Source organism: Kryptolebias marmoratus, linkage group LG14 (assembly GCF_001649575.2).
Source record: "Kryptolebias marmoratus isolate JLee-2015 linkage group LG14, ASM164957v2, whole genome shotgun sequence".
In the NCBI taxonomy this organism is placed as follows: Eukaryota; Metazoa; Chordata; class Actinopteri; order Cyprinodontiformes; family Rivulidae; genus Kryptolebias; species Kryptolebias marmoratus.
In genome coordinates this window covers 717,648-745,600 of record NC_051443.1, presented here as the reverse complement: position 1 = coordinate 745,600, position 27,953 = coordinate 717,648, and the positions used below count along the sequence as shown (strand labels likewise).

At 38.9% G+C, this 27,953-nt stretch overlaps 1 protein-coding gene across 1 annotated transcript in view; it reads right to left on the bottom strand.

Moving 5' to 3' along the window:
- Positions 1 to 1,252: 1,252 nt before the first annotated feature.
- adamts6 (ADAM metallopeptidase with thrombospondin type 1 motif, 6) overlaps positions 1,253 to 27,953 on the bottom strand; it is a 149,748-nt gene continuing 123,047 nt past the window's right edge. Inside the window, exons 22-26 of the mRNA XM_025009356.2 lie at positions 23,772 to 23,901; positions 15,673 to 15,877; positions 13,971 to 14,147; positions 9,702 to 9,858; positions 1,253 to 3,111 (exon numbers count right to left, since the gene is read on the bottom strand). Of these exons, the coding sequence (XP_024865124.1) occupies positions 3,002 to 3,111; positions 9,702 to 9,858; positions 13,971 to 14,147; positions 15,673 to 15,877; positions 23,772 to 23,901 (779 nt within the window). The 3' untranslated portion in view covers positions 1,253 to 3,001. The remainder of the gene's footprint in view (positions 3,112 to 9,701; positions 9,859 to 13,970; positions 14,148 to 15,672; positions 15,878 to 23,771; positions 23,902 to 27,953) is intronic.

The following is a 27,953-nucleotide window of genomic DNA, read 5'->3' as shown; positions in this document are numbered from 1 at the left end:
TGACAAGATGCAGGCTTGTCCTCGATCTGTTTTGAAGACGCCATTTTGTAGCCAGTGTTCTGTCAGATCTGCTGTCAGACTGTCATACACTTCTGACAGCTGATCTGATGACACTTCTAAGCACGAAGTGTCATTCTTAGCACGAACTCACGGCTATATATATGTCAGACAAGTATACACTGTCATTACCAACTACAGGCTTTTATTTAATCAGCAGCTGTCATTACCACAGATCTTTATTTAATCAGCAACATAACATCATAATGTATTAGTTAGATCGTCGTGACAAAGACACTCGCGAGCCGGCTAAGTGACATCCTTAGCGGGAAGGGGGCGAGTTTTAGACGGCTCGTATTTTGTAGTTGACTGCAGCTGCAACTCCATCTCCTTTTAAAAACACTGTAAAACCACAAATATGCACCCATCTACATATCATTTAAACTAATGTATTAACTTATTTTTCTTGTGTCTTGTGACGTATACTGTGCTGTCAGATCAGCACAGGCTGTCACCACCGGCAATCACATGACTGCGACTAGTCGACATGAAATGTAAAAACTCGCGAGACGTCCTAGAGTCGACTAGTCGACTAGTCGACTAATTGGTTCAACCCCTACAATGTACATATAAATGCACAAATGCTTCCTGAACACCAATACTTACAAAGACGGAGGTCTCCCAAGGCACAAGCCTGTAGGACACATTTAACGTTTATAAGATCTGTTTCTCCCTTATTTTTCAAAACTTTACCAGAGAAACTATGTCAAAGCTTGTTTTATGGTGAGAGCACTCACTACGTCATGAATTCTGCACATAGATCTGATGTCTCACTCCGATTAGAATTCAAATCCAAACATTTTAACAGATTTTAGCATAAATTTTCTTAAACTAATTATGAACTATGAACTTATTTATTACTTTTTGTATGTAACTTAGTCACGTAATGAACTTATTGCTGTCTTTGAATAAAAGGCAGCTCACCCGCGGCTCCCACCGGCGGCGGGAGGCAGAGTCATCTCTGGGCGCAGGAGAGGTGCGCCCTGAACCGTCCTATCTCCTGTATTGAAGAGGAGCTACTGCGCATGTACAACTTTTAACGAGTCTATGGGCAAAGATTTTTGCGCCCCAGGGCGGAAATACGTCACCAATCAGACAACGTCGAAGAACGAAACAACTTTACTTATCATTAACTATAAAATATTTATCTTACACAACTAAAAAAATATATATACATATATTTCGAAATATTTTTAATGTACTATTTAATTTTTATTTATTTTTTTTACCTCTTATTCAAGATGATGTGAGTGGTGGGGCGGCGCCCTCTATTGGCCAGCCGCCACAATGTTTAACCTCCACATGTTTGTATGACACTGTTTGTTTAGCTTGTCTGTTTTCTCAACCCAACAATACCTGTGTTTCTACACACGTGTATGTGTGCGGAGCTTAAACCTGTTTATGATGATGGTGCTAGTCTGCTGGGAACAGAGAAAACTTTTGCACTGACTGGACGTCCAATCAGGAGGTCCGATACTGTCAGCATCCTCTGCTCAGCACACATACATTTACGTAGTAACACAAATGTTCATGTAAAAATGTAGAAGTTTAATATTAGTTAATAAAGTGTTCTTTAACACCGGAATTTTGTTTTTGAGAAACGTTTTATAAGTTTAAAAAACAATTTAAAAACAAACAAACAAAAAACAGAGCCTGGACAAAGCCTTTATCCCTTTTCTCCATACTCCACGCTCTATGACTGATGAATTACTGAGTTATCACGTATTGACAACTATTTGACAGAATATCACTTCAGTAGTTAAAGAAAATCACAAAACTATACATTAAAAGATGGTGCATACCACAGAGTAAGCCTACAGTTTACAATGTTCCTTTTAACATGAGATTTAAAAGTGTTTTTGAATACATTTTTCTTAATTGAAATTTAGAGGTGCTGAATCATGAATCAGCCTAAGATAATTGTTGTCTGACTCTGGGTTTATATTTCATGTTCATTTTTTAAGATTTTTTTACAAAAAGAGCAACAAGAGCATTTTCCAAATTGTTGAGCCTTTTGTTTAACTCTTGTTTAGAAAATAAAAACTACTCATTTATTGAAAAACATCATAAAGAGATAAGAAAAAGTAATTACGCTGTGATTTTATTAAAGAGAAAAAGATTCTTCCAAAGAAATTCTTCACAAGGGAGACACAATCTCCTCTATGGGAAGCTTAGAAAAGGTGAGCTGTGTGAAAATGTCTGAATAAATGTGTGAATAATGAACATTAGTTTAAATGGGAGGAACCAAGGAGGGGAAAAATATTATTCTTGTGCAGGGTTTTTCCTGGTCTTGGGGTACCATGATTTATAAAAGACTAATCCTTATCATATAGAGGGGCCTAATCTGTTAAAGGGTTAGTGTAATTTCATTTCAGAGTAAAGAATATTACTTCAATCACAGTACATTCTTTTCATGACAGTAGGCTAGTATTTAACAGAAACATCAGTAGAAAAGTTTTAAATTGTTCAATTATTATGCAGTACAATGAGGGGTTCTCTCTGACGTATTATAAATTGGCAACGTGTTTACTCAAAAAAATGCACCAAAGCCACATGTCACCCTCAGAGACGTCCCAAAGACAGGAGACAGATCTGCTTTCTGTGAGTGATGTGTCCAGCCCTTAGGATTTATAATGGAACACACACACAGAAAGACAAACAATGTTATCAATCATTATTATTATAATAATAAAAATAACATTGTCAGAAAATAACCTTCCATGTTCCACTTCATAGAAGTGAAAATAAAAACAAAAAAGATGAATTTTGTGTCAGCATTATAGGCTGAGCAGTGGTTAGGAATCCACCGTGATGACGAGCAGGACAACCAGTTCAATAAACAGGCAGCTTTAACTTCTTTCTATTCATTCTGCCTTCCACGCAAAGGTTGGGCTGTTTTATCAGCCTCTGTATCCGTGTCTTTGCCACGTCTTGCTTGTTGTGGTCAGTGGCCCTGGCAGGTCTTGCAGCACATCTGTCTGAAGTACGCTCGGCTACAGAACTTGAACTTCAGGACTAGCGGGCAGTAAGCCACTTTGTTCACATCTTTGCATTCTGTGGAAGAAAGGAACAAGGTTTGATTACAGAGGAGCAGGGACACATCTACAACCTGCAGGACAGTGAAAAGAATTCAGTTGAACCTAAAGTCAAAAGCAATGTTTATTTTCATTTGTTGATCTTCAGTATTTTTACTTACTTTAGTTTTGTTCATTTCAAGTTATTTTAGTGACTACAAGATTGAGGATTTTTTCTTTTAAAAAAGCATGCAAACAATCTGTATTTTATTCACAACTCAGTAAACACATCAAAGTTTTTAACTATGAAGTTATAAATTTTGTTTTAGGAAAAAATAGTAAATGGACTACACTTATATAGTGCCTTTCTAGATAAGCAGGCCACTCAAAGCTCTTTACACAGTCTGTGCCCTCATTTAATCAGTCTCACACATCCAAACAGGACTGAATCTCTACAAAGAGGACCTGAATAAGTTGTTCTACAGAGATGAATCAGGGCTTTAGATCCCATTCATACACCAATGGGGCACACACTGGAGGCAGTGAGGGGTTCGATGCCTTGCCCAGGGACACTTCAACATGTGATATCCTGGTGGAATCGAACCTCCAACTCTCTCATTGGAGGGTGGCTGCTCTTAGCACTGAGCTGCAGTCATCCAAAACAAAATATATATATTTTTTTATTTTATGACAGTAAAACATATCCAAAAAGTTGGGAGAGTTCCTCTTAGTTCTTCTCTCTTAACATAAAGGTTTTTTAAGGAACTCTATGATGCTTTTTTGATAAATTGTATAATTGTATTTCACCCCCTAAAAAAAAGATAACTATTATTGCAATATTGTTGCAATGGCAACAATAAGATGCTCAGTAACAATATCTAACAACAGGGGTTCTTAGAACTATCGTTTCCACACACACCACCATTATCCAATTATTAGGGTTGATTCATCAAGATAGGTGGCACATGGTGCCAATTCTTCAGCTACATCTGCAGAGGAAGAGAGGAAAATAAAATGATGTAAATAAAAAACAAACAGTCAAATCTCACAAGAAGGAAAACAAACCATAAATAAATTGAAATGATGGACCACAGTGGACAATGGAAAACTGATTTTTGTGATCTAACATCAGCGCTGTCTGCTTTCACAAGGTTTGTTTCCTTCGGACTAATATTTGTTTTTAGTTTTATTTTACCTCTACAACATGAATGAAATTTAGAAAACATTTGTTGTGATATATATGTACATATTTTCTCTAAATTTCACTGTTTCCATCACAAACTAAAAACAGAACCAACACAAACTTTACAATAAGAAGAATGATGAGCAGAATGTAGGCAGACTTGAGGATCAAAAGTAAAACTGATTTATTAATGAAAAAAAGGCAAAACAAAGGACTGTTGTGGCAGCAAAAAGAAACTTATACAAAGGCGGATCACAGGGAACACAAGGAGAACTAGAACAGTGCGTTACTGCAACAACGAACCACTGACAAGGAGATGACCTGACTGAATATAAAGGCAGCTGATGAGGAAGTGGAACCAGGTGCATGATTCAAACCTGGGGACAGGTGCAGATGGGAGAGGCAGGCTGATGAGAGTAAATCACTGAGCTTTGGAGCTTGGTGGTCAGTGCTGGGGTTTTGTAATCCTGAGGTTGCAGGTTCAAGCCCAGGTTGTAGCTAGCAGTAAAACAACTGCCAAATTGCTTGTTTGAGTTTGCTCACTGTGGCAACTCCTGAAGGAGGGAGCAGCTGAAAGAACTTACAAGCTGGGATCTGTTTTGAACTTTGGAACATAAGTAATGTGCCAACAGTGGATCTGAGAGATAAACTCTGATAACTTTGCACTCTCGTTGGTTTGTCAGTCACAATGTAGCCTCATCATCACACATACCCTGCTTTATAAATTATTTTAGTTTAAATTGGATCATAACAAGTCAATGATTTAAATCTTTATCACTTTTAGAAATACTGACAAAGATCACTAATCAAGTGTATATGCTGGTACAAATATACTCATCCTGTTCAGCAAATGTGAGCAATTTACAGTGTTTTTGTGTCAGGACTGAACAGTATTGAGTTGTTCTCAGCATGGGTGCCTGGTTATGTTAAAACAAATTAAAGATTTCTTTTTTAAAACAAACCATGGCTAAATGCTGATAATGAACTAATGTAGACATTTACAAAACTTTCAATTTTTAGGATAAACATTTTTCTCGACTTTCTTGCCCTTTTCTGTGAAGTAAATAGTTTATGAGCTTGATAAACTTCTTCTGCCCCTCTCCCTGAGACACATACACATCCAGATTTCAGGAGACAGTGAAATCCTGATACTAAAACAGCACTGGTCTTTGAGAACCAGGGCGTTTTTGGCCTGGTAGCACTTCACATCAATTTGGGCAGGTTCTCATCTCAATGCATAAATAATGTTGTACCTCATTTAAATGTGGAAATCTGGGCAGAGACACACTATTTTTATAGACAACAATGTTCAAGGCACAAGTCTCCCTTTGTTAAATCTTTGTGAATTAGATGGATGTGCAAAATCCAGAATTGCATCTGCAAAAGTTGCATAATCTGTTGGTCAATTCAGGCCATAAACTTACTACTTCATATTACATAGAATTTAGATTCAAAGTACTTTTGCAATAGATTTATAATTGAAGCAAGAGGCTAGCAATCTATTTAACCTATTTATAACCTATTACCTTTTTAATCGCCTGTCACCAAGGGCGAAGGCAAACATTAAGGCTCCGGCGTACTCCATAAGACGTCAAGAAGTCAGTTCACTGTCACGTGGTACATTTTTGAACACACCTTTCATAGTCCATGAGACACTTTGATCAGAACTCCCAGGAAGCTCCTCCCTCCTCCTACAGCGTTAAAATGGGTTTCTTCCCGGCTTCTCAACTCTCCTGTCCTTGTACAGAATTTTGCTTCCCTTACTGCAACCAGACGTGTTTATTCAACCAACTGAGACAGTCACACCACAAAGAGCCACCTGTGTCTCTGTGCAGTCTTTTTTAGTTCATAGGTGTATAAGTTTTGCTGGAACAGTTGTAAAAATGGCTGTATTTTCTAACAGTCTCAGCCAGCTGCTTCTCAGCAGAGAAGTAGAAACAAAAATACTCACCAGCTTTTCCTCATAAACACGCCCACAACAACTTCTGACCAATCACACAATACTAACTGGCAAATGAAGCTGCTTTGCAAACAAAATGACGCAATGAGAGCCGACTTTGTAACTTCTCATGGAGTGTCCAAAGATCTTTAACGTTTTTGTTTGAGTCTTCAAGTGTGTGTGTTCATTTGTCTTTGAAGTCAGCAAGATATTTCATGAATCATTGAATGGATTTTAGTGAAACTTATAGAAAGTAATTATTGGGTGTGCATCTACTGTTGATTAACTTTTTAACTCAACCCAATTCAAGATGGCCACCACAGCCAACTGATCTTAGAAAATGCAAAATATCTCATGACAGATTTTAAGCAAAACTTTCAGGAAGTAAGCATTGAATACACTTCTGCAACTCATTAACATTTTTAGAGTCAACCCAATTCAAGATGGCCACAACTTAATCAAATTTACAGATAATGAGCTAAATTTGAACCCTTTTCGTGGCCTTCAGGTCAAATTGACCCGAAGTTACAAGGGCTTCTCTACCTCTCTTTGTATCTCTCTTTTTGAGGGCTTCAGGAGGACTAAAAGATTTACTAGATATCTACACTATATTGCCTAAAGTATTTGCTCTCCTCCTCTCACAAGCATATGAACTTGAATGACATCCCATTCTTAATCCATAGGCTTTAATATCATGTTGGCTTCCCTTGTGGAAGGCTTTCCACTGTCAGGATTTGGGTTTTGTTGAAGTTATTCTTGAAGTTTCTTTTGTATTGGGTTTATTGTTTCTTTAGTTTTTTGGATTGTCTTCATGTGCAGTCTCATCTTTAGTTTTTGCTCCTTGTGTTTTGTATTCCTGTCATCATTCACTTGTCCTCAGCCAATCTCCTGTTTGCCTGCCACGTCCACCTACACCTGCCCAAAGTTAGTAATCACTCACCTGTGTCCACTTCTCCTAATTTCCCTCTGCCTTTAAAACCTGGTTAGTTAGGACCAAACAGCGCATGAAAGCTACAATGAACCAGTGACAAGTGAAGGAGGTGTCCTTCACTTGTCACTGGTTCATTGTAGCTTTCATGCGCTGTTTGGTCCCCTCATCTCTTGCCTCTCGTGGTTTTTGCTGCCTTGGATTTTGTTAATGTTTTTGTATTTAGTGATGTTTTGCTGCCACATCATGTTTTGTTTTTGTTTCTTCTTATTTTAAATAAATTAGTTTTTTTTTAAACTCTCAATCATGAGTCTGCAAATTGGGTTTGCCTCACTCTCTGCCACACCACTCCACATAGTTTAGAAATGTGTTTATGGGAATTTTTGACCATTCCTCCGAAGTGTATTTGTGACACTAATGTTGAACAAGAAGGCTTGGGTCACAGTCTCTGCTCTAATTCATTCCAAAGGTGTTCTGTCGGGTTGAGGTCAGGACTCTATGCAGGCCAGTCAAGTTCTTCCACACCAAACTCTCTCATCCATGTCTTTATGGACCTTGCTTTGTGCACTGGTGTGCAGTCATGTTGGAACAGGATGGACCATCCCCAAACTGTTCCCACAAAGTTGTGAGCATGAAATTCTCTGAAAATGTCTTTGCATGATGAAGCATTAAGAGTTTCTTTTTCTGGAACTAAGGGGCCAAGCTCAATTCCTGAAAAACAACCCCACACCATAATCCCCCCTCCACCAGATGTAATACTTGGCATAATACAGTCAGACAAGTACTGTTCTCCTGTCAGCAGCCAAACCCACACTCATCCATACGATTGCCAGACAGAGAAGCATGATTCATCACTCCAGAGAAAGCGGCTCCACTGCTCTAGAATCCAGTGGGCTTTACACCACTGCATCCAATGCATTATTTCGCACTTGGTGATGTAAAGCTCAGATGCAGCTGCTCGGCCATGGAAACCCATTCCATGAAGACCTTTACACACTGTTCTTGAGCTAATCTGAAGGGCACTAGTAGGTACCCATCATCCAAATTGACTACTTTGACCTTTGAGAGTGAAACCTGCAATCACACCTAGAGATTGATGAGATAAAACAACGATGCTATGGCAAGGGGAAGCCAGGATGACAGGTCAGGGGGGAGATACTATCATCATCCCCACCATCCAAATACGGGTACCAAGCCCCATTGAGCCCTGAAGAACTGAATACGAGGGCAACTATCCTGAGAGGTAAGGTTGTGACCAAGCAAGATACCTACGACCTGCACCCTTTGCCAAGGTTAAGCAACAATGTACCCTCTGAAAGTCTGCTAGAAGATGTAAATGCAGCATTGCTAAGTGTCCCTACTGACACATCACAGAGGCCTATATATATATACTATAAGGTGATGGCTAACCAACGGGACATTGTGGTGATAGATAAGATACATAAGAAAGATGTAGCAGTCCAAAGCAACTGTAACATCAGGAACAAGGAGCATGAACAGCTCAGGAAATACCAAGGCTTGAAAGAGGAAATAGAGAAGTTGTGGAAAGTTAGGCCTCAGTGGTACCAGCACTCGGGGCTGTGACCCCCAAACTGCAAGAATGGCTCCAACAGATCCCATATATATATATATATATATATATATATATATATATATATATATATATATATACACTCACACACACACGCACATGTAATATATACACAATTACACAATATCACAACATAATCTAAAAGATTTCATTTAACCAAAACATTTATATCTTTGTCTTTTTTCAACATAAGATAATTTTCGTTTAAAACTTCCAAGAAAAGCTGTGTGCGATATGTATTCTTCAAGAAATGCTAAGCCTTTAATTCTAAATGTATGTAGTAATAAGACTGAAGACAAATAAACTCATGTTTTCCAGGAGTTTCTTACCCGGGCCTCATAGGATTAAAACTATACTTGGATGCAGGATTTAGACAGATCCTGGCCCCATTCATGAACTGGGCTGACTGCCATTGCTATGTTGTAAGCTCTCTCTCTCTCACACACACACACACACACACACACACACACACACCTAAACTCCTTGTTGGATGCTGGACAGGCAGTGCCTTATCACGATCAGAGTGTCTTCCCTTATTAGGCTTTGTCTCCTGCCTCCACAGAGCCAAATGAAACGAGACATTGCCTCACTGCTGTCCGTGAAGGAACAATTAGCCTGCAGCTAATCCCATTAACCAGCCTGTAAATGCTGCTCACGTTTTCCATTCAGTCTAATCAAAAGGCCCCACTTCATGCATCTGAATAGCCATCCATCATGTGTAAGTGTATATGGAGGGTTGAGCTGACCCAGAGCCAACATTGCTGGAAAGATTAATATAGCTGGAAAAGTGTAGAGGTGTGTTTCATCCAAATGTGTTTAAGTCACAGCAGTACTGTGAAGTTAAAGATAGAGATAGTTCATAACCTTTTCCTGTTCATGCAAAAACAGTCCACAAACTGCAGTGACATTTTGACTTTCGCCTCAGATTTGCTCCCTTAGACAGATGGAGTCATTTGTAGACATTTTTTGTGCCAGATGTTTTATCTTACCATCACCACTGGAGATCGGGGTGGCGTCACACTTGCTCTCACACTGCTGCATGGTGGCAGGCGGGAGGGATTCTGCACACTCATTTGACGGCTGTCCAGTATAGGACAGACATGTCACTATCCTCATCTGCTGTCCCAGACCACACTGAGCTGAACACTGGAACAGAAAGACGTTACAGCGCTGCTTAATGCTTGTGCAGGACCACATTTATCCAATGAACTTAACAAGGTAAAAGAGGAGCATCTTTCCTCAGTGACCCTGACCGATGTGCAGAAAAACCCCAGACACACACTTAGTCATTCTGCAGTAATCCTTGCACACACACTGCACACCTTGATCCAATCAATCAGCAGGACATGGAGCCAGTGGGCAGACAGAGTCACCTTCCCAGATTCATTTAGCTTCTAGTCTGTCTGCCTTTAGATGAAGAGCTAAACTGGTTTTAAAAAAGTTTTAGACTTATGATTTTTTAACTTTTTTGATTTTTGGGATATTTTCATTTACTTTGTAACTTCTGTTTTTGTAGGACCTCATTGTAGAGCTGTTTGACATGGTCTTAATATTAGCAAATTTATATTTTAAAAAGCTAGGTGTGTCCCAAGTTTACAGGGTTAAAAGTTTATTTTGATGGGTAAAAATAACTTTAACATTTCTTTAGCATGTTAAAGCAGGTTGTAGAGTTTTCAGTTGGCCACTCCAGTTTGTGCTACTACTAAAAATCACTACATCCATCAGACCTCTAAGTACGGGACGGTTAGTGGTTTCATTATAAACAACTGTAAAAACTCATGTGCTATTGTTTTTCTGTTGTATTATTTTTCTGTCTCATGCTTCCTTGAACAAGTCAGGATGGGTCTGTGGGCTGTACAAAACATCTTCATTACATTTAATACACAAAATGATTTCAGATATTGAGATTTCACCTGATCACTTCTGCCTGTTTTGAGCTCATTTCAGAATGAGCGGGTTTACATCACTATTATGAAAATAAGCTGCTGTTGGCCACGCCCCCAAACACCTGACACCCCACCTAGCACTACATTAAAAAACATAAAAACTCTCTGAAGGATTAAACGCTGCCGATCCGACGCACATTTATATCGTTAATAATTCAAACTCTGAGGATTCTGACTTTGGGACAGGGGCACTTAGTGGTTCTGAACTGACATTTGTTGAGTCGGACACCAGCAATCAGTAGGTCAAAACCCGAAAATGCCTGGTAAAGATCAGTTTTATTTTTTTTTGTTTTTCAACTTTTCCTCTCTTTTATTAACACAGTTCTAATGTTAAAGTAGACAAACCTGCTGTGACTTTAACAGAGACGTGTTTCTGGGACAGCTGAGCTGTTCAAACTACAACTTTCTTTGGCAACATCACGGGGACATCACCATCCAAAATAAACTGAAGCCACACAGCCCTGTTCTCCATGATGGGAGAACATGCATGGACACATGTTCTATACCGCTGCCGACAACAAAACATTTTCCTTTTCCAGCAGACATTGTTCAGCAGTAAAACCAGCAGAATCTTCTTGTAATGAAGTGGGCGGAGTTCCACTTGGGTTGCTAGGTGACGGGCTGGGCTTGGCTTGGGGTTGCTAGGTAACGGGGATTGTGATGCAACAATTCTGAGTTTTTTTTGAAACAGATCGTTTTGCAGAAACCAGAAAACATTTAGTTATTGCTAAAAACCAGCTGGGTGGGATTTTGTTTTGGTTTTTTGTTTTTTGCACTTGGACTGTTTCTAGAAGCTGTAGATTCCCAAATGGAAGTATAAAAACATGCAAAAAGTGAATGTTGCATAATAGGTCTTCAGTAATTGTTTTCAATGAAACTATGTTTGCTATTTTTAGTGTGCTATAACTTTTGTTTTTTAGACCTTTTTACTTATTGAAATTTGTTTTTACTAAAAATAAAACAAGATTTTCTATAGAATTACATTGAGATCTCTTCTGTTTCTTCAAAAACATTGTTCTCTTTGAAATCAGTTTCAGCTTACTTGCTCTAGTTTAGTCTTATTATGCTTCTTTAGGCTTTTAACTTCTGTTTTACTACTTTTAGCTTTTAGCCACCTTTCCACTTCTTTTAACTTTTAGCTACAATTTTGTTACTTTAATCTTTTAGGTACCAATCTGCTTCTTTTAGTTTTTAGCTACTGTTCTGCAACTTGTAGCTTTAGCTAACATTCTGCAACTGTTAGCTTTTACCTACCATTCTGATCATTTTAGCTGCAACTTTGCTACTTTTAGCTATTTTTTAGCCATTATGGTTCTTTTAGCTCCTACCTACCAATTCTGCACCTCTTTGCTTTTAGCTGCGGTATTACTGATTTTAATTTGTGTTTTTTTGACTGAAGTAGCATCTGTTTTCCTACTTCTAGCTACAATCTTGCTAATGTTAGCATCTGTTTTGCTAATTTTAGCCACTGTTCTGCTGCTTTTAGATTTTAGCTTGTGTTCTGCTCATTTTGTCCTCCGTTCTACTTATTTTAGATTTAAAACTCAGTTTCAACAAGTTTTGCTCATTCAGCACTCAGTATTCATAGTGCTTATTTGCAGAAAATGCAAAAATTTCTCCTGTACTTTTTAAATTACTTGTCAAAGACAAAGTACTGTACATTGAGTAAAACACCCTATATCTTATAATCAACACTAGGCTATATTTTGTGAGATACTATTGAAAAGGTTTGCTGACATGTGACGAAAGTTTGTTTTACTAAACCATGGTTGAGTTATTGTTCTTTCTTCGACTAAGACCTGTCAGTGTGCCAGTTGTAATAAAACTGAGATTTCTCCATTAAATCTCCTTCAAGAAAGAACAAAAAAACACGCTGCAGGTGCCAACTCACCTTCAGTGCAACACAGTGCTGAAATAATCTGCATATCTCCACAATGAATCAGTGAAGTGAAAACAGTGAGCAGCCTGTGCAGTGTGTGTGTGTGTTCATGTTTAGGTGCAGGATATAAACCCAGCTAACCCCCTCCTACCATCACCTTCAAAGATATCATCCTGCTGCCTCAGATTAGTGCTCTTGCATGTCATCCCTTCCCAATTAGGAAGTCTTCATTAGGGCCAGCCCTGACAGATGGCATATGTCAGTGGGGCAACTGAAGTGGGATTTGAACCAGTAACCTTTTGACCTGGGAGACCAGGAGCTCTAAAGCCGGCAAGAATTGTCCCTTTCTTACACTTTAAGGTTAACCATCAAGGAACTGAAGTAGGGAGCGAATAGCTTGAAATTAAAGGCCTAGCATTCCTTGAAGGAATGCATATTGCCCATGTCCTCTCATGCTAGAGCAGGACAATGACCTGAAACATCCATTTAGAACTACAATGGATTGGTTCATGTCAAAGTATACTCATGTGTTAGAATGGTCCAGTCAGAGTCCAGACTCAAATGTAGCAGAGAATCTGTGGCGAGACTTGGAAACTACAGCTCACAGACACTCTTCATACAATCTGACTGAGCTGCACCTGTTATGTTAAGACGAATATGCCAAACTTTAGATGTACCAAGCTGGTAGAGACAAACCCCCAAAGGAATTGCTGCTGGAACTGCAGCAATAGGTAGGTCTACAAAGTATTGACTCAAGGAGGATGAATTCAAATCTTTGCAACACTTTTCAGATATTTGCAAAATAATTTTGAAAACTATGTATCATTTTCCTTCCACTTCATGATTATGTGCTACATAATGTACATGACACTACATTACATTAAATTTGTCTATCATATAAAATCCCAGCAAAATACTTTGAAGTATGTGGTTACAATGTAATAAAATGGAGGTTCAAGAGGTATGAAAACTTTTTCGAGGCACTATACATATTTTTTTTCAGATATAACTATGTATGACGCATGTATTTTTGTTGTTTTGCTTTGGGTTTTTTGCAGTGTGAGCGTTCAGTAGATTTTCTGTGCAGTCGGTTGTGTCTGGGTGAGCCCAAGAATGCTGCTTCACAGGCTCCCCCCCCAAACAGTGCTGCTGGAAATGACACAAAGTCCTGCTCTGAGGCCGAGAAACTTCAAACAGTCATGAGGACATTACTGCCAATAATCACACACAGGCCTGCTGGGACAGTTGGACTCACAAACACAACCTCAACACACACACACACGTCACAGGCCTACTTGTTACTCCCTGTATATTTCACTGGTGTAAATTATACAAACCATTCCTTAACATAGAATATATGCATGTTTATCTCTGAAATATTTATGCTGTCCTTTTAGGATGAAATATTCTAATATTTTGGAGGATTGTCCTACCTGTCCCCAGTCACCAGGAATCCAGCGAGGAGGAGGACACCGGCCTAAACTGCAGCGGATCCGGACTGGAGGTTTGTTGTGGCTCGGGCAGTGGGTGGGTGGGAAGGTTTTAGTCAGGTCACTGCTTTTACACAAGGCAATTCGGTGCTTTAAGCCTGGGCCACATTTAGGTGTACACTAAAGACAGCAGATGTTAAAAAGTAGATATAAAAACAGAAGGAGAAAAGGATCTGTAAAAAAAAAAAAAAAAAAAAAGCTTAAGTTTGTCTCACTCAGCTGCAAATAGTTGGCAACTCAAAAAAGAGTAAAATTGCAAGAAAATGGGCTGATTTTCCATTGCAGTCTCACTGAATTCTGTGTTTGTACATGCACTATGAACAGACAGTTTTTCTTTTAAATCCCACCTTATCTTTGTGTTCATGCCTTGTAAAACTGCCTTTTTGCCCATGCATATTATTTAGATGTCCATCTTCCCACACATCGTACCCACCCCGCCTGGTTTGTATCCACCTTGGCAGCTGCCCCCACACTTATGATTTAATCTGCCAGAATACACTTAAAATAAATATAGGCAGATTTGGACCAGTTTTTCACAATACTGATTGCTGATTCAGAATTCACATTGATGTAGAGTTAGACTGCATTTTTTCCAATCTAACTACTTCTTTATATTTTGTGCTATTTACCCATTCATATATCAAAACCTTCAGCTTAATCTGAAATAATGTACTATGACTTTTGGATTTTGTAATGTTTATACTTTTCAAAAAGCTTTAACATTTATAGAAACACTGAAATCATTTCAATTCTTCCCAAAATCTTTCTTTAAATTTGCTTTAGTATACTGGTTCCATTTTTGTCTTATACTACTTTTAGTTTTTAGTTAGCCAGCCTTCTGCTTATTTCAACTGGCCTTTTGCTAGCTTTAGTTTTTAGTTAGCATTTTGCTATTATTAGCTTTTAGCTAGTGTTAGTTAGTTTTAGCTTGTAGTTACCGTTTTGATACTTAACTTTTAGCTCGTGTTTTGCTGATTTTTGTTTTCACAACTCAGTTTGAACACTTTTAGCAAATTTTAGCAAAGTCAATCAGGACTCAACATTCGCACTGTATTTCACAGATGCAGTTTTTCAGATCCATTTTCTTGACCCACTTTTTCCTCTCTGGGTCACGGGGCAGCTGATGCCCGTCTCCAGCTGTCATTGTGCGAGAGGCAGCGTAAACCCTGAACAGGTTGGCAGTGTATCACAAGGCCACATGGAGACAAGCAACCATTCACACCTAGGGACAATTAATAGCTACCAATTAACCTAACGTGCATGTTGGTCAGCGGGAACAAGCCGGAGTACCGAGAGAAAACCCATGCATGCATGGAGAGAACATACAAACTCCACACAGAAAGGGCCTAGCTAGGAGGCGAACCTGCAATCTTCTTGCTGCCAGGTGACAGCACTAACCACTGTCTCACCTTCTTGCAGTTTCTGTAGATTTGGGTTCGAGAAATTGTCAACGACTGTGACTATTTTTAAAAGCAAATCTGCCACACAGTTGTTTTTTTGGGAATATATTCAAAATTCCAGCGACAGGACTGCTAGACTCTTAAAATCACAATAGGAAGTTGGAACATTTTGGAGACTCCCTCACAAATGTGTTTTGCCAACAGGTTGCAACTCAGTGAGATTTTAAAAAACAATGTTGTCTTACCTCAGACCATTCCAAAGTGACCCACTTTGGTGGACAAGACTGGTTGTTGCAGGACTCTCTTTCAATAGGACGGTGAGTCAAACAGAAGGTGTCTTTCAGTGTCTCCTCTTCAGCAGGGCCAATCTTTCTGATACACAAGACTGTCCTCATCCTTATCCCACCATCGCATGTCTTTCCACACTCTGACCAGTCACCAATAAACCACCTGCCAGAGAAAAGCACCACAGCTAACAACACAGCTGTAAAACTACTGTTAAACGTTTGTGTACAAGTGTTAAAAAAACTTTCATTGGCTTTCAAATTGTTAGGACAGCCAAAAGAGCAGGAAACTGTTTTAATGAACAACACCCTTTGGTAGTAATGGATGAATAACAGAAAACTGACAAATTCACAATCTATTTTTTTGTGACACAAAGTATTTTTCAAGTTAGATTATCTGACAGTGAAAGCTAACCTTTGTAATGTTTGCTTTTAGTACAGTTTAGCTAGTTATTTATTAGAAACTATATTTTCTTTCAGGACATTTCTGAACTAAAACCAAGACCTCCTTTTAAAAATGATTAGTTGTTGACAAGTGTTTTCTTTATTCTGCATCTGTTAGACCAAACAACAAAAAAATGAAAGCTGTTTTTAAATGTGCAAAAATGTCAACAAATATGTATAGATCAATTTCCTGAGTGTTTTATGGATTTTGCAGTTTATTAGCGCTAGCTAATTTTCAGCTAAAAGTTATTTTAAGGTGTGGTTCTAAGATTTATAGTGTTAATTTCTGTCCCCTTTATTCAGGTCAGAAGAAAAGCAGATGAAATAAATATAGGTTCATTACCCTAAATATGACAACCTTTAAGTGGAAACAGAAACCTTTTAAAGTTTTAGAGGTTTTAGAAGTTTTAGTTCATAGAGGGATCATATAAATGCTGATACAGGCCAACCAGCTCTGCTAGAGCACCAAAATCATCCATTCTGAATGGAGCGCGGCGCGTGTGGTCTGTGCAAAGTTACAAGAAGTGGGAGGTGCACGACGAAGCGCCTTATAGTCCAGTGCACTTTATATATGACAAAAGTTTGAAAATAGACCATTCATTGACAGTGCGTCTTATAATCCAGAGAGCCCTATAGAGCGGAAAATACGGTACTTACAGGATAACTACAGGATACTTATGGGGGTATCTACAAGGGTACATGCAGGGGTACATACGAAGTACCTATGGGAATTGGGTTGTTTATGAAGTGACTTGTTACCCAGTACTGTGTCCCAGTATAGATTAAATTTTTAAGATTTTGGAGTCCAATCATGATCATTGTTTTTCCATATTGTCTTTTTTTTCTGTTGTAAATGTCGACTTAGGTTGAGTATAGATTATTCTTTCCATTAGACTGTATTCTTCTGATATATGTAATATTTGTATTGTATTTATTATGAAACTATTATCTTTGCTTTTGTGGTAGAAAGGAACAGACTTCGCTTTCCAGATATCTTTGTTTGTTCTGCTGATGCTCATATTTGGATGTGGAACATCGTGGAGCTCTGCTTTGTATGGTGAAGATCTATTTGCTTGCAGTTTTGAATACTTTGTGACATTTGATTCCAGAGATTATTGTGTTTTAAGTGAACTGGTGGACTGAATGGCATTTATTGTAATCTATATTTAAAGTAAATGGCAGACATACTAAGACATAAAAATACTGGATAATAATTGTAAGACATTAACCAGAAGCACATGTCTGCTTTGGATGAGATTGTTGTCATTTGAAGAGAAACTTAATCCTCCTGATTGTCACTACATAATATGCACCCTGCCTAAGATCATATGGAGCCTCCTAAATAAAGCTTCACTTTATCTTTTCATAACTAGTTTATGATTGTTGCAATGAAAAACTGTGCAAAACTCAATATAAATTACAAATTGGCAAAAAAAATTCAATGCTAGATTCATGTACAAGCGATACTTCCTAAAGCTGGATTTAAGTCAGGAGGTATTTAACCCAACCCGTGGCTCTGGAGTCACACGTGGCCCTTCAGCTCCTCTCATGTGGCTTTTTGTAACTTTGACCATAAATTACATGAACCTAAGTGATGTTTACATTTAAACTGACAATAGTAATCAGTATGTTTAGCAGTTTTTACAGATTTTTGCAGTTTATGAATGGGATTTCTGCAGCAGAATGTCAGGAGGTCATACAGGACGTGCTGCCTGTGTGTACTCACTATGTTTTAATATCACACATATTGGTTTCTGTAAAGACAGTGTGTACACAACTTTGCATCTTTTCATTACCAGCATGACCTCATTTTGGCTTGAGTTTTCACTAGAATGTTTTTGAAATGCAATAATCAGTTTTACTGTGGAGCCAATAAAATGTTGGTCTGTTTTCTGCTTAGTTTATGTTTATGTAAATCACAAATGAGTAAAATTAGTTTTATACAAATTAAAATAGCAAATCTGTGCTGCATAAAAGTAGTTCTGTGCCATTTTCTTGTAAAGAAATACATAGTTTTATTTGTTTGTTTGTGTTTTTTATTTGCCTAACACACAAAAAAAATAACTTCCACATTACAACATAGGCTAGCATATTTCAACTGTATGGAAAATAATGAAACTTTTAAAAATGTTTTATCTTCATTTTAAATGTCATGTAAATTTTGTGGCTCTTTATAAATTTTACTTGGTGGGAGAGATGGTAAAAAAGACTCTTCCACTCATAAAGGCTGACCCTGACCTAGCCTAATATAAGAGCTAGAAGCTTGAGTAGTCATGGACGTTTTAACCTCCAAACGTATCCGCAAAAGCAGAAACAAATAAATGTTAAGCATGAATGATATTGTTCCTTAGCAGACAGTTGAAGAGTGTATTTTAGTAACCAGGGCATTGTAGAATACAAAGATTTTGGCCTTTGAACAAGTAAGCCTTATTCTAACTCATCTGTCTCCACACTAAGAATGATGATAAAACAGTGGTGCTTTAAACACACTCATCCTGTCGATATTACATCATCTGTAGGAATGTATACAGCAACAACATGCTCAAACATCTGTGTCAGTTTTCATTAGAGGAGTCATAAAACCCTGGCTGTTCTAAAACAATAGTGTTTACATGGTTTCCTATGGACAGCCTTTCCCAAATCTGCAGAGGAGCTGGTGGCTTTCTTTAACTCACACACACACACACACACACACACACACACATGCGTGTGTGTTACAACTCAATGTACGAATAACTTTAATCAAAACAAATGAGACACCGCATGTCTAAGTCTGGAGAAAACAAATGTAAAAATTATTATTTCAAGACAATTCATTCATTTTTTATCCATATTTCCATGGGATGGCTGGTGTCTGTCTCCTGTTCAAAAGGCGGGGGACACCCTGAACAGGCTGCAGGTCCATCCCAGGGACACATAGAGACAAAAAAGACACAACTTTTCAAGCTCACTCACATCCAGGGACAGTTTAGAATTACCAGTTAACCTAACATGCTTGTTTTTGGTCTGTGGGAGGAAACCACCTGCCTGTAAACCTCCCCCCCCCCCCCATATGCAAACTCCACAGAGAGAGACGCCAAGCAGGGGCAAACCTGTGACCTTCTTGCTGTGAGGCCACAGATCTAACCACTGTTCTTCCATGCTGCCTGTATTCATATAAAACTAAAAATGGTTGATGAATTAATATTTATTACTGTTAGTTATCTGGGGGTTAAATCAAGTTGGAAGACACCACTATTCTAACACACATTTTTCTGTGATAATAAGAATTATAGCTTGAACTAATTAAAGCAGAATTTATTCTCATTTCCAGACTGAAATGAGTCAGGCAATGCCTCCACTTACAATTAGTGGTTTATGAACATTTGGCCACCAAACAGGAATGTTCATATTCAACCTGTATAAATGCTCTGTTCCCCACAAGGAGAAGTAAAACAGCCAAAACAATCAAACGCAGGTGGTCATTTTCAGAGCTCCTATTTCTGGCACCAGGTGAACACAGAAAATAGTTAAGATATGAAGTTACAAATCACTGCTGTTTTATTATTTTCTTCCAAACACATTTTACAACTTTGCTTCATACAAGGACAATTAATATCATGAGTCCGTCTCACTCTTAGGAAAAGTTTTTTCCTCTGTGGAATCTGTAAGTCAGGATGGTCAACTCAACAGCTCTATACAATATTTTAGCTTGCAGCTTTACTGCTTTTGTTGTTTTTGCTGTCAGACGGACTGCCATGAAGTAACGAAGCTCAATGAAGAAAACCAATCTCGTATTTCGCTCTGGTTTAATGAACAAGAAAACAAAAACAGAGAGAATCTGCCTGGGATTTCAAAGTAGGTCTTGAAAGCACACCAGAGTTTCTAAAAAAACCCCTCCAAATAACATAAAGTAACTGGACTTATATCAGAAGATGTTTTGCTTAGCACCTGGGAAGCTTTGTCAGTTCAAAACTAGAGAGTGAGAAGTTATGAGCTCTTTAAATACAAAACAGAAATCCAGTTGCTTTGTTTTTGTTTTTTTATTTGTTTTTTAAAGATTTTCGATGTTTTGGATTTGGATTGGCTTGGATGACCGGAGAATCTACACCAGCATATTTTTAAAGGTGGGGAGATTATTTCTCATAGGACCCATTAGAGAAAATCTAGAAGAGAGGAACTTTCCAGGTTATCTGAGGGCTTTGTGTTTTTAGTTTTTCTTTATGCAACTTAAAAACAGCCAGAAATGTATAAATAACAAATGTCTTTTTAAGCTAAATAACATCTTATCACATCACAGCAGACCATTAAACTTATACCTAATTTGAGATCCAAATTTTATGAACAAAGGTATAAGGAAAGTAAATTGCTGGCTCATGAGTTAGAACAAATATCTGCATCCCAGTTGATTCCTTATGTTGCAACTAATGCAGGAATGACATCAGACACATTGGAAAATAATAAAACCTTTGTGGGATTTTATAAGCGGCTGTACTTATCTGATTGCTCTCATATCTCTGTAGACCTGATCTATTACTGGATCACCCAATCATAGCAACGGAGCTCAAGGCTGCAGTCAAGCCCCAGGTCCAGACGGCTTCCCATCCAAATTCTATATAACCTTTTGGAAACGGCTGGCCTCACTCCTATTAGACATTTTTACTGATTCTTTTAATACATGCATGCTTCTCCGAACCTTGAACCAGGTGTTTATCTTGCTGATTTTGAAACGGGGTAAAGACCCATTATTATGCAGTTTATATTGTCCCATCAGTTTGTTAAATGCTAGTGTCAAGTTGCTGGCAAAGTTACTGGCCAGGCACTTAGAAGCAGTTTTATCATCAGTTATAACTGGGTTAAACTGGATTTATTCACAATAGGCATTCATTTTTTTTAATCCCCAGGAAGTACTTAATGTGGTTTAAATACAACTACTTTACCTGAGGCTTTTATTGTACTGAATGCTGAAAAAGTGTTAGAGTGGGATTATCTGTTTTGAGAAAATTTGGATTTCAGGAAAAACGTATCTAATGGATAAGATTATTGTATGTGGCCCCTCAGTCAGTTGTCAGAACAAAAGGAGTCTGTGTCCGTTGCTTTATAGCCTCATCCCAATATATTTAGCAGAAATAAAACTAATGGGAAGCTGGAGGTCATCCTGTATGTGGATGGCCTTCTGCTACTCCTGCTATGCTCTTTTCCTGCTGCCCTTTCAGTCCTAGATGTGTTCAGGGAAATTTCTGAATATGAACTAAATCTTGGCAAAAGTGAGATATTTGCTGTTAACAGTGAAAACAAAGTATCTGCTTGACAATGTGCCATTCAAGATGTCTAATTAGGGTTTCATCCATCTTAGAGTGTACAGTATTTAGACACCTGAACCAAACTCTTCAGCCTGAAACAGCTCAGGACAGGCTGGGCTCTGGAAGAGTTTCACTTGTTCCAAAAGATGATACACAAAGAGAGAAGAGAGCTACAGCAGCACTGTGAGAGATGGCAGAAACGGGGCAAGCAAGCCGTCATCCAAGTGAGACTAAAAGTGGTTCCACACTTACCAGTGGTTCCCAGGTTTTTTTTTTCACTAATGCCCACTCTGTGGAAAACAGGATAGATGAGAATAAACTCTGAATTGGAAACAACCGAACAAAGAGCTGTAGCATGGTAATAATGGAAACATGGCTGCATGAAAACATCCTGGAACAAGCAGAGGAGCTGACAGTCATCGATTGAGCAATCTCTGATTGCACACTGGACTCTGGCAAGAGGTGAGGAACGAGCATGTGTGTATATATAAACTACAGCTGGTGCACAAACACAACTGTTATTGATAGTGCCTACTGTCCAGACCAAGAGGTTTTACTGTTGAAATGTATCCCGTTTATCTGCCCAGAGAAATCCCTGCAGTGTTTGTAGCTGCTGTGTATATCCACGCACAAGCTAATGCAGCTATGTGAAGACTTCATGATGTCATAGCAGACAACAGTAAAAGCAACTGGCTTTTTCGTTGTATCTGATGATTTCAACCACACAAATCTGAAGAGTAAGTTCATAAAAATTTAGACATTTAAACAAGAAAGAGCAAAACATTAGATCAGATCTACACAAACATTGCTGGAGCCTATAAAACCCATTTCTCCCCCCACCTCGGACACTCAGATTATCTATCGCTGTTCCTGACACCAGCTTACAGGCCCCTCATCTGCAGTTCAGATGAGTGTAGCACAGGACTGAGGAGGCCACATTATCCCTGCAAGACTGTTTTGAGAACACCATGTCGGAAATCTTTGAGCATCCAGACATTAAGCTTTACACATTCTCTGTGCCATCATATGTCACCTTCTGCATGGATAATGTAACCACAAGAAAACTTATCAAACAATTCCCCAACCAAAACCAATGTTTCAACGATACTGTCAGGTCACTACTGTCCATCTTCAATTGCTTGCTGTAACAGGCCACAGTCCCTACCTGCTTGAAAACTGCCAATATAATTCCTGTGCCCAAAACCTCTGCCATCACAGGCCTGAATGATTACCAGCCTGTGACCCTGTGATCATGAAGTGCATGGAGAGACTGGTACTGTAACATATCAAGGCCCACATTTCACATGGCCTTAACCAACATCAGTTTGCTTACAGACTCGGCAGATCCACAGATGATGCCATCTCTATAGCCCTGCACTTTGCCTTCAGTCACCTGGAAAACCTTGACACGAATGTCAGGATGTTGTTTGTTGACTTCAGCTCACCATTCAACTCAATCAGCCCTAGCAGACTGGTTAAGAAACCTCAGACACTGCAGATTGGTTGTGGGTCAAGAACTTCCTCACAAACAGGCCTGAACATGTGAGGATGGGCACCTCCACATTCTCCTGACCACTGGTGTGCCTCAGGGCTGTGTCCTCAGCCCCATTCTATTTATGCTGTACATACACGATTGTGTCACCACCAACAGCTCTAACACGCTCATCCTATTTGTTGATGATACAATTGTTGTAGGACAGATCAGCAACAACAAGACACTGTACTGAGACGCAGTTCAGATGTTGTTTTCCTGGTGCAGAGATAAAAACCTCAACTTAATCAATAGTAAAAACAAAGAAATCAGCTTTGATTAGCTGAGGACCAAAATGTACACAGAACTGCAGATCAATGGAGAGGAGGTGAGCAAGTTGCAGACTTCATGTTCCTTGGACTGTGAACACCACCCACATCCTCAAAATAGGCCAGCAGCATTTTCTGAGAATGTAGAAGAGGAATAAACTTCCCTCACCTTTGCTGAAGAACTTTTACCGCTGGATCATAAAGAGTGTCCCGACATATGTATCTATTTTCTTAATTTTAGTTTTTAGCTTTTGTTCTGCTGGGTTTGAATTTTGTTCTGCTCATTTTAGCTTTTAGCTATTGTTCTGCTAGGCTTAGCTTATGTTTTGCTATTTTTAGCTTTTCTTCTGATCAGTTTAACTTTAAAAATCCAATTTCAGCTTCTGCAACAAGTTTCAGTAAAGTCGTTCAGTACTCATGACTAATACTGTATTTGAGCAGAAAATGCAAAGTTTTTCTGGTTTCATTCTGAATGTCAACAATGTACATCTCATGAAGAAAGCAACTGATGATAAAAGATAAAGTGGTACCCACTCTGGAGGACACGGCTCAGTGTTGCAGTCTCTCTGGTTCTCTGGGGGTTTGCTGTCTGGGTCACAGTAGCTGTTTTGTACCACCGAGTTGTCGTCCAGCCTCTTACACACCACCTCCTGCCTTTGGGAACCTGCAGGGGGAAAAACTGATCAATAAGGCAGTGCATGCAGCCCCTGTGCCAAGAGCTGTGTTTGAGTGGAGATGGTATTGCTTTCATTTTGTAGTGGATCCAGACATGTAAATTCTTGATTCTTTCCAGGATCTGTTGGCAAATGACTTTTACAGAGCAAGGAGCTCTTTTCTTTGGCTTCTGCCAAAGAGAGTGAAGGCTACTGTATTGCTGTCACACCTCCCACTGTAAATGTGGCTGCAGTTTTTGTGTGTGTACATCTGTGTGTGTAAGCTTTACCAACTAAGACTGGGTTTGTCTCGACTCTTATGGGACATATCCAGCGGCAGACTTGTCTAGCAGATGTAATGAGATATGGGTGTGTGTGTTTTTGTGTGTGCATGTGTGTGTCTGTGTGCATAAGGTTTAGACAATGTATGTTGGACAGTATGACCAGATGACATTTGACAGATTTAAATCTCAGCACAAAAAAAGAAAAATATCGTCACATATTATGTCATTTGGAACAACAAAGCAAAATAATGTTTCTGGTGATGAAAGACCAAGTTTGTTTCCCTTTTGAAGCAACAACCTCAAACCTGTTCTCTGGGTGTGCAAGTCCTTCCTGTGAAAAATTCATATGCTTCTTCAGTCATGCTTTTATTAAATATTACAAACCCCATCCAGGCCACACTCGACAACTAGGAAGAGCCAGTATTTATTGTTACATGAAACCCATTGCTTTTCGGCTGAAAGGTTTGGTTTAGTCATTCTTGAGGCCATGGGCAGCATTTCTCTGTGGTTTCACATTTTAAATGTCTAACTAGACAGGCTGCATCTCTGTCCAAACCAGAAGTTATGTAAAGTGGTTCATTCATAGAATTTACATCACATACATTATTTTGGCTGAAAATATAAAAAATACACATACGGAATTTATTAGTGGCTTAAAGCTCCAACTTCTGAGAAATAAAACTGGAAACCCATTGCAGATTATGACTACGATGTTGGTTTTCCACACACTGTCCTGCAGTATTTGTGGAAATACTGCTTGGAGAGGTTTTCCAAAATTTCAAATGTGAATAAATATAATAAACATTCAAGAAAGTTAGAAATATTCAAAAGCAATTTAGACACCCACAGCTGCTGGTCACTTGTCTCTTGTGAAAGAAGTAGAAATAAAAGAAGTTTAAAGACTTAGCATTTCTTGATTGTATGCATATTGTCTGCTGCCTTCCTTATACTTCAGTTTTCATTTTCAGTCACTGAGATTACAAGTTTGTCTTAATGACATAAAAACCTGATTGATTGTTAATTTTCTGCTTTTAAACGTAGACAACACAGAAGAAATGGGTTTTGAACCTAAGCATCTGAGCATATGCCATTTAACCCCCACATTAAAAATGTTACCAGGAAAAGGTTTGATGTAGAAAAATTGGTTCATTCTTTGATCATATCTAGGCTGGGCTGTTGTAATTCTTTATTATCTGGGTGTCCAAAAACTATAGAAAGTCTTCAGTTGATCCAAAATGCTGCTGCCAGAGATCTGATGAGAGTCAGGGGGAGAGATCATATTTCTCCAGTTTTAGCTTCTCTCCATTGGCTTCCTGTCAAATTCAGAATAGAATTTAAAATCTTACTTCTAACATACAAGACTTTCAACAACCAAGCTCCATCTTAAATGAAAGATACTATTGCTCCATGTACTTGTGGTTCCTAGAGTTTCTAAAAGTAGAACCGGAGGCAGAGCTTTCAGTTATCAGGTTCCTCTCTTATGGAACCAACTTCCTGTTTCTGTCCGTGTGACTGACATCCTGTCTGCTTTTAAGACTAGACTTAAGACTTTCCTTTTTGATAAATCCTAAAGTTTGTTTAGCAGTTTCCTGAGCTGTCCCTTAGCTATGCTGCTTATACTTAGACTGTTGGAGGAGAAACCAGGGGTGGACAGGCCATCTGTGAGTTCTGGAGAAACACAGAACGGCTGGTGCTTCAGGACGGCTGATGGCCGCCACTCAGTCGCTTTTTTATTTTTTTTATTTTTTTTCCGCTAATCTACTTTCTCACACTCCAGGCCGGTAGGTGGCAACAATGTTTCTTTAAGTTGGATGCCAGTCGGCAGCACAAGCAGCTTCTTCTTCTCCTAACAAGAAGGAGAAGAAGAAGTAGTAGTAGCAAGCAAACAAGTGTGGCGCAAAAAGTGGATATGCACTATATGCGGCGCATAGGGGCTTGTGCTTGAGGGGTCGCCAAAGTGATGACGGAAAAAAAAATTTAGTTGGCATTTTCTGTATTTAACAGCTGTCTGTGCATGCATGTGTTAATGATGCGATCAATAACAGAGACACGTCACTGTTTAGGCGCCCCCCTGCTCCTTCACCTTCGCCCCTGTCACCTCCCCCTCACACACTATAGCTCCCCCTCGAACACGCGCTGGAGCACAATTGTTTTTATTTGAATCGTGTTGTCATCTGATGACAGGGAGCTAAAGATGGAGAGGCAGAAGGATAAAGATGTAGGGATTCATACAAGGTTTTTAAAAGTGGTTGAAAGACAGCAGGAAGTTCTGTCAGAACATCAAGAGGAGGCCTGGAAATATTCAGGTTAGCTAAAGCTAGTTACTAGTAAAATGACAAGTTATAACTGTTTACTTATCAGTATTTACAATATAACAGATCATGACAGGAAAAAGAAAGGAACTTATTTGTGTTCTTTTGTTGTTCAGACAGTAATCATTTGTTGAACTCGATGGTGAATCATAAAGCAGATAATTTATAGAAGTTGCGAGTCTAAATATCTCCTTTGGGATATAACTCTACAGCGCTGCTGCATCTGTCTGATCAGAAGGAATGAAGCAACGGAGGAGACAGACATGAGGTCAGGATTTTAATTTCTGCTGACCACCACTGTCCTTTTGAGAAAATTAGTGCAGGCAGACATGGCAAGTCAGTCACCACAGAGGAGAATGTAGAACCGAGAGGTGAAGATGATGATGAAGAGAAAGAGGAACAGAGAGGTGCCGAGGAGAGGGCTGGGGCAAGGCCCTAATCTGAAGATCCATCTGAATGACCTTCACCCGACGGGGGACTCACTGAGGCAGGACATGATAGGCCAGATCCAAGATCAGGTATTGTATTTTTTAAGTGCCTGAAAAAATACAATTTAAATGCATTTAAAACAAAATAAAACAAAAAACTGAGGGGGGCATGGGGAGGTGTCCGTAATGTGTCTGCATACCCCTCAGAAAGTAGGTAGTTGCACCCCTGAATCCACGCCATCTCAACCTTGCATTATTTTATTTAAGTCAGACAGCCAGTTCTTTGTGAGTATTCAACACTAGAACAGTATGCTCTATCAAGTCAAGATCAGTGCTACTGGTGTAACTTGAATGGCGTACTGTAGTGAATCATGGTTAAAGTCTTGTGACACCTCAACCAGGCGTTTATAATTTTCCACACACCGACTGTTGTGGGCTGGCCAAGTCAAAGTCCCAGTCCATCCATTGGACAAACTGACCGTATTTCATCACTCTGCTGCTGTCTTTACTCTCTGTACTCTCCATGTTTGTATTTGTATTTATTTCCATCAGTAGCATGTGTTTTAGAAACTACACCTGGACCAGCCATTCTGTGTTTGTCTGTGTCTCTTTCCTGTCCCCTCAAACCCCGGCTGGTTAAAGCAGATGGTTCTGCCGGCGCTTTCTTCCTGTTAAAAGGGAGTTATTCCTTTCCACTGTTGCCTCTGAGGTGCTCAGGAGGGGAGATTGTGGCAAAATAAGATTTGATGCAATTTGCTGGTTTCCTTAGAAAACTTTTATTAATTGACCTTTTATAATATATGTGATTGTTTTTGTAGAATAGCTTGAAATGACATTTGTTATGAACTAGCACTATATAAATAAACTAATTTGAACTAAATTAAATGCACTTCCTGGTTTATCTACAGTAAAAACAAAATAAAACAACAAACATAAAAACAGTTGTGTTATGTGCTTTTATTTACTTATGGCTTAGAGGGTAGGGAGGTTGTCCTTTGCCAAAGAGTCAAGATACTGAATCCTCTGGACCTGCCAATAA